The 14,008-nt window shown below is 45.1% G+C and overlaps 1 protein-coding gene across 1 annotated transcript in view; it reads left to right on the top strand.

Moving 5' to 3' along the window:
* Positions 1-14,008, top strand: part of stxbp4 (syntaxin binding protein 4) — a 59,344-nt gene that overhangs the window by 33,726 nt on the left and 11,610 nt on the right. The window contains exons 15-16 of the mRNA XM_039616235.1: positions 8,421-8,510; positions 8,606-8,671. Coding sequence (XP_039472169.1) covers positions 8,421-8,510; positions 8,606-8,671 — 156 coding nt within the window. The remainder of the gene's footprint in view (positions 1-8,420; positions 8,511-8,605; positions 8,672-14,008) is intronic.

Here is a 14,008-nt window from a genome sequence, read left to right as displayed (position 1 = left end):
TGAAACTCCACGTGCCGCCATGACCACCCCGTTTCCCTGAACGTAAAAGCTTCGCAATTTAACATCACAAAGGTCTTTAGATTCCACACACAGGAGATCGCGTAAATCTAATGAAATCCCTTGGAGGAGTTCGTCAAAGTATGAGGCCTGAAAAGAGGGAAAATGTCGCCAAATTTACACATTAATTTTAAAATGGCTGACTTCCTGTTGGATTTGGGATATTGCTCCAAGAGACTTTTTGTACATCTTGATATCTCCAATAAGCTTGCCAGGTTTCAAACTCATACATAAAACACAGAGCAGGGGCTGTTGTTTTGAAATTTTGTAGGGGGCGCTGTGGAGCCATTTTGCGCTGTTCAAGGAAAATGAACATATAAAAGAAATCCTCATCACATTAGAGGTGTGCGCCAAATTTCAAGACTTTTTAAACTTTTCAAGTCCCTCAAAAGCCACTTCATCTTTCATGGTGAACTGCGCTGCCACCAGGGTGCGCCGTTCAGTTTATAGTCACAATTTTCTCACTGAAGCATCAAGAGGGACTGATGGTGATATTCACCGCTTTTGAGGTGGCCACGATGAACCTGTGAAAATCAGTACAACAAAATGAAAGACATGACATTTCCTGGTGCCACTAGGTGGCGCTCTACGTATTCCTGACAATGGGCATATCAATCTGTTCAGGGCGGGTCTGACATCATCCCTGTAAAATCTGGTACTGATCAGATTGGATTTCATTGAGTTACACTAATTTGTTTCTTCATGGCGAGACCTCAATGTTCGCCATGCTGCTGGGGTCACACCCTTCAGCGAAAACTCACAGTTTTCTGTAACCCAAGACCAACTCCTTAAGGCTTTCCTGGAGAAATTTGAGGCTGCAGATGTCACCCATTACAATACTGTACCCCAAAGTGTAAAACATGACATTTCCTGTTCCCACTAGGTGGCGCTGTCCCTGGTGTCAAATATGGCAGTTGAAATATGTTCAGGGGTGGAGCCTTATCATATGTGTCCACTTTGGTCAAGGTCGGACAATGTATGACAGAACGAGAGGCAATAAGATTTTCATGGCGAGTCATCGAAATTCGCCGTGGCGCCACGGCCTCACAGTAACCCGAAAACTCAAAACCTCCGCAATTTAACATGGCCCAGGTGTGTAGTTGACACTGACCAAATATGAAGCTTGGACGATGAAATTCCAATGAGGAGTTCGCAAAAGTTCGAGGCATGGAAATGGCAAAATTAGAGCCAAAATGTCAACTTCACTTCCAAATGGCGGACTTCCTGTTGGGTTTAGGACATGGCCATAATAGACTTTTATGTGCGTCTCGAACGCTAGATATGTGTTCGAGTTTTATACATGTAGGTCATACCCATCTCGGGGCTCGCGTTTCTCATTTTTCTAGGTGGCGCTACTGAGCCAATTTTCCCTGGACATGTCTACGGACATTAAAATACGTAAATTTTCACCAGACCTGGCGCGTCTGCAAAATTTCATGAGTTTTCGAGCATGTTTAGGCCCTCAAAAGGCCGATTCATTTGCCGAAATAATAATAATAATAATAATAATAATAATAATAATAATAATAATAATAATAATAATAAGAAACAGAGCAGATACAATAGGGCCTTCGCACTTTTGTGCTCGGGCCCTAATTAAAGCTGCAAGCAGCGATATGAGGGCCCTCGCTTTTTGGCGTCGAGCCAAGCCCAACACCTAAAACCAGCGCTTCCGATCTCATGTCACATTGATGGAATTCATGCATTTAACCACCAGCTAAAATTTCATCTCATTCAACCATTATTATAGTCGTCCCACTAGGTGGCGCTCTAACCATTACTGACAAATGGCATAACAAACATTTCCGAGCTCGAGTCTCATCACGCCTGCGACCTTTGGGAGAGATTGGACATTGTGTTTTTTGAGCGACAGCAGGTTACTGCTTTTGGCGGTGATTGAAACTCCACGTGCCGCCATGACCACCCGTTTCCCTGAACGTAAAAGCTTCGCAATTTAACATCACCAAGGTCTTTAGATTCCACACACAGGAGATCGCGTAAATCTAATGAAATCCCTTGGAGGAGTTCGTCAAAGTATGAGGCCTGAAAAGAGGGAAAATGTCGCCAAATTTACACATTGATTTTAAAATGGCTGACTTCCTGTTGGATTTGGGATATTGCTCCAAGAGACTTTTTGTACATCTTGATATCTCCAATAAGCTTGCCAGGTTTCAACCTCATACATAAAACACAGAGCAGGGGCTGTTGTTTTGAAATTTTGTAGGGGGCGCTGTGGAGCCATTTTGCGCTGTTCAAGGAAAATGAACATATAAAAAGAAATCCTCATCACATTAGAGGTGTGCGCCAATTTTCAAGACTTTTAAACTTTCCAAGCCCCTCAAAAGCCACTTCATTGGTCATGGTGAACCGCGATGCCACCAGGGTGCGCCGTTCAGTTTAAAGTCACAATTTTCTCACTGAAGCATCACGAGGGACTGATGTTAATATTCACCGCTTTTGAGGTGGCCATGATGAACCTGTGAAAATCAGTACAACAAAATGAAAGACATGACATTTCCTGTTGCCACTAGGTGGCGCTCTACGTATTCCTGACAATGGGCATATCAATCTGTTCAGGGCGGGTCTGACATCATCCCTGTAAAATCTGGTACTGATCAGATTGGATTTCATTGAGTTACACTAATTTGTTTCTTCATGGCGAGACCTCAATGTTAAGCCATGCAGCTGGGGTCACACCCTTCAGCGAAAAACTCACAGTTTTCTCTGTAACCCAAGACCAACTCCTTAAGGCTTTCCTGGAGAAATTTGAGGCTGCAGATGTCACCCATTACAATACTGTACCCCAAAGTGTAAAACATGACATTTCCTGTTCCCACTAGGTGGCGCTGTCCCTGATGTCAAATATGGCAGTTGAAATATGTTCAGGGGTGGAGCCTTATCATATGTGTCCACTTTGGTCAAGGTCGGACAATGTATGACAGAACGAGAGGCAATAAGATTTTCATGGCGAGTCATCGAAATTCGCCGTGGCGCCACGGCCTCACAGTAACCCGAAAACTCAAAAGCTCCGCAATTTAACATGGCCCAGGTGTGTAGTTGAGACTGACCAAATATGAAGCTTGTACGATGAAATTCCAATGAGGAGTTCGCAAAAGTTCGAGGCATGGAAATGGCAAAATTAGAGCCAAATGTCACCTTCACTTCCAAATGGCGGACTTCCTGTTGGGTTTAGGACATGGCCATAATAGACTTTTTTGTGCGTCTCCGAACGTTAGATATGTGTTCGAGTTTTATACATGTAGGTCATACCCATCTCGGGGGCTCGCGTTTCTCATTTTCTAGGTGGCGCTACTGAGCCAATTTTCCCTGGACATGTCTCACGGACATTAAAATACGTAAATTTTCACCAGACCTGACGCGTCTGCAAAATTTCATGAGTTTTCGAGCATGTTTAGGCCCTCAAAGGCCGATTCATTTGCCGATTCATAATAATGCCGAAATAATAATAATAATAATAATAATAATAAAGCTGCAAGCAGCGATATGAGGGCCCTCGCACCCCGGCGTCGAGCCAAGCCCAACACCTAAAACCAGCGCTTCCGATCTGATGTCACATTGATGGAATTCATGCATTTAACCACCAGCTAAAATTTCATCTCATTCAACCATTATTATAGTCGTCCCACTAGGTGGCGCTCTAACCATTACTGACAAATGGCATAACAAACATTTCCGAGCTCGAGTCTCATCACGCCTGCGACCTTTGGGAGAGATTGGACATTGTGTTTTTGAGCGACAGCAGGTTACTGCTTTTGGCGGTGATTGAAACTCCACGTGCCGCCATGACCACCCGTTTCCCTGAACGTAAAAAGCTTCGCAATTTAACATCACAAAGGTCTTTAGATTCCACACACAGGAGATCGTGTAAATCTAATGAAATCCCTTGGAGGAGTTCGTCAAAGTATGAGGCCTGAAAAGAGGGAAAATGTCGCCAAATTTACACATTAATTTTAAAATGGCTGACTTCCTGTTGGATTTGGGATATTGCTCCAAGAGACTTTTTGTACATCTTCATATCTCCAATAAGCTTGCCAGGTTTCAAACTCATACATAAAACACAGAGCAGGGGCTGTTGTTTTGAAATTTTGTAGGGGGCGCTGTGGAGCCATTTTGCGCTGTTCAAGGAAAATGAACATATAAAAGAAATCCTCATCACATTAGAGGTGTGCGCCAAATTTCAAGACTTTTTAAACTTTTCAAGCCCCTCAAAAGCCACTTCATCTTTCATGGTGAACTGCGTTGCCACCAGGGTGCGCCGTTCAGTTTATAGTCACAATTTTCTCACTGAAGCATCAAGAGGGACTGATGGTGATATTCACCGCTTTTGAGGTGGCCACGATGAACCTGTGAAAATCAGTACAACAAAATGAAAGACATGACATTTCCTGGTGCCACTAGGTGGCGCTCTACGTATTCCTGACAATGGGCATATCAATCTGTTCAGGGCGGGTCTGACATCATCCCTGTAAAATCTGGTACTGATCAGATTGGATTTCATTGAGTTACACTAATTTGTTTCTTCATGGCGAGACCTCAATGTTCGCCATGCTGCTGGGGTCACACCCTTCAGCGAAAACTCACAGTTTTCTCTGTAACCCAAGACCAACTCCTTAAGGCTTTCCTGGAGAAATTTGAGGCTGCAGATGTCACCCATTACAATACTGTACCCCAAAGTGTAAAACATGACATTTCCTGTTCCCACTAGGTGGCGCTGTCCCTGGTGTCAAATATGGCAGTTGAAATATGTTCAGGGGTGGAGCCTTATCATATGTGTCCACTTTGGTCAAGGTCGGACAATGTATGACAGAACGAGAGGCAATAAGATTTTCATGGCGAGTCATCGAAATTAGCCGTGGCGCCACGACCTCACAGTAACCCGAAAACTCAAAAGCTCCGCAATTTAACATGGCCCAGGTGTGTAGTTGAGACTGACCAAATATGAAGCTTGTGCGATGAAATTCCAATGAGGAGTTCGCAAAAGTTCGAGGCATGGAAATGGCAAAATTAGAGCCAAAATGTCACCTTCACTTCCAAATGGCGGACTTCCTGTTGGGTTTAGGACATGGCCATAATAGACTTTTATGTGCGTCTCCGAACGTTAGATATGTGTTCGAGTTTTATACATGTAGGTCATACCCATCTCGGGGCTCGCGTTTCTCATTTTTCTAGGTGGCGCTACTGAGCCAATTTTCCCTGGACATGTCTACGGACATTAAAATACGTAAATTTTCACCAGACCTGACGAGTCTGCAAAAAATTTCATGAGTTTTCGAGCATGTTTAGGCCCTCAAAAGGCCGATTCATTTGCCGAAATAATAATAATAATAATAATAATAATAATAATAATAATAATAATAATAATAATAATAATAATAATAATAATAATAAGAAACAGAGCAGATACAATAGGGCCTTCGCACTTTTGTGCTCGGGCCCCTTAAAGCTGCAAGCAGCGATATGAGGGCCCTCACACCCCAGCGGCGTCGAGCCAAGCCCAACACCTAAAACCAGCGCTTCCGATCTGATGTCACATTGATGGAATTCATGCATTTAACCACCAGCTAAAATTTCATCTCATTCAACCATTATATAGTCGTCCCACTAGGTGGCGCTCTAACCATTACTGACAAATGGCATAACAAACATTTCCGAGCTCGAGTCCCATCACGCCTGCGACCTTTGGGAGAGATTGGACATTGTGTTTTTGAGCGACAGCAGGTTACTGCTTTTGGCGGTGATTGAAACTCCACGTGCCGCCATGACCACCCGTTTCCCTGAGCGTAAAAGCTTCGCAATTTAACATCACAAAGGTCTTTAGATTCCACACACAGGAGATCGCGTAAATCTAATGAAATCCCTTGGAGGAGTTCGTCAAAGTATGAGGCCTGAAAAGAGGGGAAAATGTCGCCAAATTTACACATTAATTTTAAAATGGCTGACTTCCTGTTGGATTTGGGATATTGCTCCAAGAGACTTTTTGTACATCTTGATATCTCCAATAAGCTTGCCAGGTTTCAAACTCATACATAAAACACAGAGCAGGGGCTGTTGTTTTGAAATTTTGTAGGGGCGCTGTGGAGCCATTAAACGCTGTTCAAGGAAAATGAACATATAAAAGAAAACCCTCATCACATTAGAGGTGTGCGCCAAATTTCAAGACTTTTAAACTTTTCAAGCCCCTCAAAAGCCACTTCATCTTTCATGGTGAACTGCGTTGCCACCAGGGTGCGCCGTTCAGTTTATAGTCACAATTTTCTCACTGAAGCATCAAGAGGGACTGATGGTGATATTCACCGCTTTTGAGGTGGCCACGATGAACCTGTGAAAATCAGTACAACAAAATGAAAGACATGACATTTCCTGTTGCCACTAGGTGGCGCTCTACGTATTCCTGACAATGGGCATATCAATCTGTTCAGGGCGGGTCTGACATCATCCCTGTAAAATCTGGTACTGATCACATTGGATTTCATTGAGTTACACTAATTTGTTTCTTCATGGCGAGACCTCAATGTTCGCCATGCTGCTGGGGTCACACCCTTCAGCAAAAACTCACAGTTTTCTCTGTAACCCAAGACCAACTCCTTAAGGCTTTCCTGGAGAAATTTGAGGCTGCAGATGTCACCCATTACAATACTGTACCCCAAAGTGTAAAACATGACATTTCCTGTTCCCACTAGGTGGCGCTGTCCCTGATGTCAAATATGGCAGTTGAAATATGTTCAGGGGTGGAGCCTTATCATATGTGTCCACTTTGGTCAAGGTCGGACAATGTATGACAGAACGAGAGGCAATAAGATTTTCATGGCGAGTCATCGAAATTCGCCGTGGCGCCACGGCCTCACCGTATCCCGAAAACTCAAAAGCTCCGCAATTTAACATGGCCCAGGTGTGTAGTTGACACTGACCAAATATGAAGCTTGTACAATGAAATTCCAATGAGGAGTTCGAAAAAGTTCGAGGCATGGAAATGGCAAAATTAGAGCCAAAATGTCACCTTCACTTCCAAATGGCGGACTTCCTGTTGGGTTTAGGACATGGCCATAATAGACTTTTTGTGCGTCTCCGAACGTTAGATATGTGTTCCGAGTTTTATACATGTAGGTCATACCCATCTCGGGGCTCGCGTTTCTCATTTTTCTAGGTGGCGCTACTGAGCCAATTTTCCCTGGACATGTCTCACGGACATTAAAATACGTAAATTTTCACCAGACCTGATGCGTGTGCAAAATTTCATGAGTTTTTGAGCATGTTTAGGCCCTCAAAAGGCGATTCATTTGCCGAAATAATAATAATAATAATAATAATAATAATAATAATAATAATAATAATAATAATAATAATAAGAAACAGAGCAGATACAATAGGGCCTTCGCACTCTCGGTGCTCGGGCCCTAATAATAATAATAATAATAATAATAATAATAATAATAATAAGAAACAGAGCAGATACAATAGGGCCTTCGCACTTTTGTGCTCGGGCCCTAATAATAAGAAACAGAGCAGATACAATAGGGCCTTCGCACTTTTGTGCTCGGGCCCTAATAAAAAACGCAGACATGGTGAGCAGTCACTATATTTATAAGTCTGTTAGTACAGTATGATTGATGATGTCATCAGATGATGTCATTAAAAATGCTCCTCCAAAAGTCTCCAACAGAACAAACACTGCTGTAAAGTTTTAATATGGGAGTCTATGGGGACTGACTCGCTGCTGCCTCTGGTGGACGTCAGAGGAACCACAGGCTTGTTTTAACAGCCACAGTGAAGTTAAGAACAGCTCCCAGTGTCCCGCTCTGCTGCTTGTTCCAGATGTTTTTGATGCTCAGCACACAGATGTGGAGCTGAACTACCAGCCCGAGCATGCTGGGACCTTCAGCCCAGTCTGTGATGATGAGGCTGCTGCGTGTGGTTTTCTGAGATCACCTGGAATCAGCAGGTGGAATCTTAGTAAAGTGAATGAATCAGACTGAGGATCATCCAGGTTTAAGTGAACAGGAGCACGTAATGACTCCACGTCCGCTCCACTGTGGACGCTGTCATTGAACAGGAGGGTCCTATCAGCAGAGCGTGTGCTGTGCTGGTCACACAGGGTCACATGGGGTCACACAGGGTCGATGGACTTGAGAGCAGCAGCAGCTGCGTCTCTGAGAGGATACAGGCGTGATACATGTTCATGTCATCATCACACGAGCCTCCACGTGCTGCTTTCACTTACTCTTCATCATTTATGGCACTTTCAGCCTGACACTCACCTGAGGGACGCTAACGAGACGCTAACGAGATGCTAACGAGACATTTTCTGTCCCAGATGTTTCTGATGTGTTTGTGTGTTCGTACAGCCGTCACTGTCGGACTCGGAGGACCTGGAGGAGATGGAGCGGCTGAGGAAGGAGCACATCGAGGCTCTGAGGGAAATCAAGAGGCTGCAGGTAAACTCACACCTGAGTCATTTTGTAGAATTCAGTCATGTCCAAAGAAAAGTCGGCTTCATTAAATATTGTAACGTGTTCATCCTGATCTGCAGGAGCAGCTGGTCGAGTCTCAGAGAGTCCACCATCAGATGGAGGAGGAGCTCAGCAAGGTCAAACAGGTGAGTCGCACCTGCTGCACTCATCCAACCTGTGCACATGTGTGAAAACAGGAAGTGATACACAGGTCATGTGTTGGTCAGTGGCTGTGGGGGGGGGGCTTAGCCTCCACAGGAAAACTGTGATGGATGCTGGAGTCAGGAGTGTGTGTGAGATGAGGTGCTTCTTTTAAAAGAGATCAGCAGGTGGAGGCCTTCATACACACACACAGACCTGCAGGTGTGATTATAAAGAGCTTCAAACCAAACTGTGTGTGTGTGTGTGTGTGTGTGTGTGTGTGTGTGTGTGTGTGGGAGGACCATGAGCCCCGTGTTGAACCTTTTTTTATTTTGGGCTCTAGAATAGCTCCGCCTCCTCCTCCTCCTCCTCCTCCTCCCTGCGTTGTGTTTGTTGTGATTCAGAGCTGAAGGGTCTCGGCCTCTCTCGCTCCCGCTCGGTTGCATAAATCGATCAATATCTACATTTAGCCGACAAGTTCACCATAACAACAAAGGCCGACGGGGCGTTTCCTTCCTGAGTCTCAGACCCGAGGAGCAGAAATGAGGAGGACGCAGACCCAAGTGTTCACTTCCTGCTCTGAAGTCGCTCCTTTAGCTTCTTGCAGAGTGCAGGTTTGCAGACATTGGACTTTTTCTATTCTTTGCTTTTTCATAGTGAAATCTTGTTTTTCTTGGATTTTGCCAGAGCAGCTTTGCATGACTCACAGTTCAGAATAATCCTTCTTTATGTGATTCTGGGCCTTGGTCCCTCAGTTCATCCTGTGTCTGAAACAGGTTGTTTTAGTTCCGCCCATTGCAACCAAAAGGCGGATCTCGGTATATCTCCCATCTATGACATCATACAGTTAAAGAGTAGAAAAAACTGTGTGGAACTGAGTGTCAGAGCAGGCTGTTCATCCAGTGGCTTCATTATTAGAAACTTTGGCCATGCTAATGAATATCCACCATTGGAAACGCCCCCTGCTGACCATCACAAGGAATGCAGGACTAAAGTATTAACTTTTATCAACATATTTTCAAAATATCCATTTGAGCCCCTTCAGTGTGCACCTCAGCCTCAAAACCAGGCACTCAGGTTCAGAGGCACTGTATCGACTCACAAACTCTAAAAACACATTAAAATATTCTAAAGTCTACTTTACGTCTCTGTCATCTGTCCTGGTATAAAAACAGGGTTTAAGCAACATTAGCTGCTCAGACATGTCCTGAGTCACATCAGGGCGCAGATCACAGCCGGCCGACTGTCAGCTTCAGCGCTGCCTGCATATTTAACAAACCTGCACAGGTGAGTTAAGCTGACAGCCTTTAATCCTCTGACGGAGGATTTGATCAAGTTTTCAGGCTGGAGTCACTTAGCCTTCCACACTCACACTGTGTTTGCATTATTATAATCTGATCCAGGTTCAGCCTGTTTCGGACACTGTGTTTGCTTTTCAGTAAAAGTCGTTGGAGGTGTGAGTCGTTGGTGCTCCTGAATAAGCTGAAGTGCTTTTAATATCCTTTGTCTTTGGCATTTTACCGGCTCTGCCGCAGCTTTCAGTGCAGCCTCCAGCTTCGAGATGGAGACGTTATGTTATTATTACATAACCGTCAAACAAAGCAGGAAGCAGCCGTCGGTGCAAATGTGAGTGTCGTTTGTCAGGGAGCACAAAAACCTTTCGTCTGGGCAGAAGCGGGACCGGCCGCTGCTCTTTTGTTCCGCCTCGCACTGCCAGGCTGTACAGCTTGTGCACAGCGAGGGATTTTTCTTCCATTATGCTGCCTTTTCTGGAGAGCGAGCAGGCGGGCGCAGGAGAGCGGGCTGACATGCTCCTTCATTAGAGATGGAAGTCAGCCTTTAAGACAGGGGGCCTCTCAGAGCCCCTCGGGCCCCCCTGAAGCCACAGCTGGAGGGAAGAGAGCTCACGCTGGGATCCATTAGTTACCCAACCATACACCACACACACACAAACACACGCAAACACACACAGGCACACACACGCAAACACACGCAAACACACACAGAGCCACACACACACACACAGACACACACACACAAACACACGCAAACACACACAGAACCACACACACACACACACACACACACACACACACACACACACACACACACACACACCTCATCTCCACACTCAGTGGACACTCTACACTGGAAATCATCCAGGAGTCTAATTTTACCCGTGAGTGTGTCCCAGTTCTGAGCCACTCTGCTCTGATGGTCAGACTTTAATGTCCTGTTGTTGGACAGCGTGTCGCGCTACTGTGCAGCACAAATTACAGTAAATGATGTCCTCCAGAGGCACAAAGTAAAGACTTGCATTAATGTTGGACTCCATTATTAAACAAGTAAATTCATGCACAGCGACGTTATTATACTTCGGATGGACCCTGGTGTCATTTAAAGAAAACCTAGTTAAAGAAAACCCAGTAATTATGTTCTTTATGATGAGGGCAGCGAGTGAAGCATGGCCTGTATATAAAAGATGGATTTATTCACCATGACATCACCCACTGGTTTTGGTCTCGTTAGCATTTTGGCTGTCATAGTGTTGTTATCTGGACCATATTTAGAGGTGAGTGTGGACCGACACTTGCTCTCTGGGTTGTTGGAGACTCAATTGGCCATCCAAGGAACTGCAGTTTTCTGGGTAATTCCATGTTGGGTTTATATTTCAGTCCTGGAAGCTCCTGTGTAAAGGTAATGTGCTAAATTAAGTCGATGTACATGACCTTTGCAGTCGTGAGAAAGTTTAAAGTCATCACTCTCGTAACATTTTAGGCAACTATTCATATACTGCATAGAAGGAGTGGCAGGTGGAAGAAGTCTCCCTTGTAATGTACTTAAGATTGCAAAAAGGTGGACTTGAACCTCAAAACCTCCTAAAGCTCCTCAATCAGTTTAAATGCAGAAATAATAACAATCGTTGGTGAAACTGAGTGAAAGTCCTGTGTCCAAAAACTGCTATTTTGCAAAAAAAGATCTTTCCTCAAGTTGTTTCCATCATTCCATCCATCTATCCAATTTTTTCCTCTTGTCCGGAGCCGGTTCACGAGGCCCAGACAACCCTCTCATCAGGCAACCTCCTCCTCCAACACCAAGGCATTTCCAGGCCAGCCGAGATTTAATCTCTCCTGCCCTGGGTCTGCCCGGGGCCTCAGACTTGGAGGTGCTGATTCTCATTCCCACAGCTTTACACTCGGCTGCGATCCGCTCCAGTGCAAGCTGGAGGCCACCACCTGATGAAGGCAACAGAACCACATTATCTGCGAAAAGCAGAGACGAGATTCTGACACCGACCAAGTGGAAGCCTTCCTCCACATGGCTACGGCTAAAAATTCTGTCCATACAAATTATGAACAGAATCGGTGACAAAGGGAAGGCCTGGTGGAGTTCAACACCCACCAGGAACGAGTTCGAGTTATTGCCGGCTATGCAGATCCAGCTCTTACAACAGCTGTATAAGGACACCCCGTACTCCCGAAGCACCTCGGAGAGTCAGACTATCCAGCATCCTGGCATAGACTCTCCCAGGGAAGCTGAGGAGTATGATCCCCCTATAGCTGGAACACACAATCCAGTCCCACTTCTTAAAGACCATCCCAGTCTGCCAATTCAGAGGTACTGCTCCTGATCTCCACGCAACATTGTAGAGGCGTGTCAACCAGTACAGCCCTAAAACATCCAGAGCCATGCCGGCACCTATTGGCTGCCTCCAAAGTCCAACAAGGTAACCCAGCCCTGCATGTACCAGTGGGGTCACTCAATATGTCATGAGAGCATCTCGTTCATGAAAATCAAAACTGCCATTTTTGAAACCTGGCAAGGGAAACGGCTCCAAGAAACGACGCTGTGGTCCCCAAGTCTGGCGAAAAGCCACAGGCTGAGCAGCAGGTATATTCTTGCCTCAGTGGCCACCTTTGTTGTAGCATTCGTTTTGCACACAATGGAAAATCACTCGATCTGAGTCGAGTCATGGTGAGTCGATCCGAGTCGGTACTTATGGGAAAGGTGCTTATGTGTTTAGGCACCTTGCATAGCAATCAGATCTGATGATATGATCACAAAATTGACCTGCTGCCTAGAGTGTCCTGGTGCCACGTGCACTTCTGGACACCTTTATGTTTGAACATGGTGTTTTGTATGGACAAACTGTGGTTTGCACAGAAGTCCAGTAACAGAACACCACTCGGTTTCAGATCTGGGAGGCCATTCCTCCCAATCACGCCCCTCCAGGTCTGTTGTTGCCCACATAAGCATTGAAGTCTCCCAGTAAGACATTTTTTCAAAGTTTCCAAAAAATGTTTTTTTCCCAAAACTTTCCCCATTCAACTCAAAAAACCAAATTATTACATTTGTTTAATGTCCCTACTTTCCATAAATGTCCTCACTCCAAAGGTTAAAACCTGAGATTGGTCCCCACAGAGCTGGGGTGCTGGACATGAACATAAAACCTCATTTTTAAAACGGTGGTTTGTAGATTGTTAGTGCATGCATGCCCTCGAGGAAAAATGGAGGTAACAGATGGATGACACTCACTCTGTGTGTGCATGTGCGTGTGTGTGTGTGTGTGTGTGTGTGTGTGTGTGTGTGTGTGTGTGTGTGTGTGTGTGTGTGTGTGTGTGTGTGTGTGTGTGTGTGTGTGTGTGTGTGTGTGTCTCCAGCATTTCCGAATCTTGTTCATAAATCATCGTATTTTGCGTTTGCTCCATGTGTGTTCTGTTAGCTTCCACTGCATATGATGTCGCAGCAGGAGGATGAGAGCTGCCAAATTCTCCCCAGTCTGCTTCCTCTTTGCCTCGAGTGTGTGTGTGTGTGTGTGTGTGTGTGTGTGTGTAATGTCAGTGGCTCAGAGCTGAGTAAAAACCCTCAGTTACAGGTAATTTGTTCTCATTATAGCAGATGAATATATTTCTTTCTTGCCTGCATCAGTATCTTTACATCAGGGGGAGTTTTGGGCCCCCCGTGGTGTCCTGCATGCTCCCCGTTGAAATCGTGCAGTGTTGTGACAAAGCTCAGCGTTCACTCCGATCTGTTAGTGCCACCAAAGATCAGTTTACCGTGTGATGTTTATTTCATCACAAATAGGGTTTACAGTTACTGGCTGCCAGTGTGCCAACTGTACTGGGAGTGGTTGCTTCCAGTTATGAGTGTCTAATTATTGCTGGTGTCTGTTTCACTGCCCTGAGAGTTACATAACCTCCACGGTACAGACTGGCTCTCCCTCTGCATTAAGATCACATGGGGTCAAAGCCCAGCTGGGCCTTTATACCAGCACATATTTCCCTCTGACCTGTAGTGCTTTTGTGCATCTACATAGTTTGAGTAGTGACGTAGTGACGTGT

Source organism: Oreochromis aureus, linkage group 8 (genome assembly GCF_013358895.1).
Source record: "Oreochromis aureus strain Israel breed Guangdong linkage group 8, ZZ_aureus, whole genome shotgun sequence".
NCBI lineage: Eukaryota > Metazoa > Chordata > Actinopteri > Cichliformes > Cichlidae > Oreochromis > Oreochromis aureus.
The sequence above is the reverse complement of the archived record's forward strand: the minus strand, read 5'-3'. Positions and strand labels throughout refer to the sequence as shown.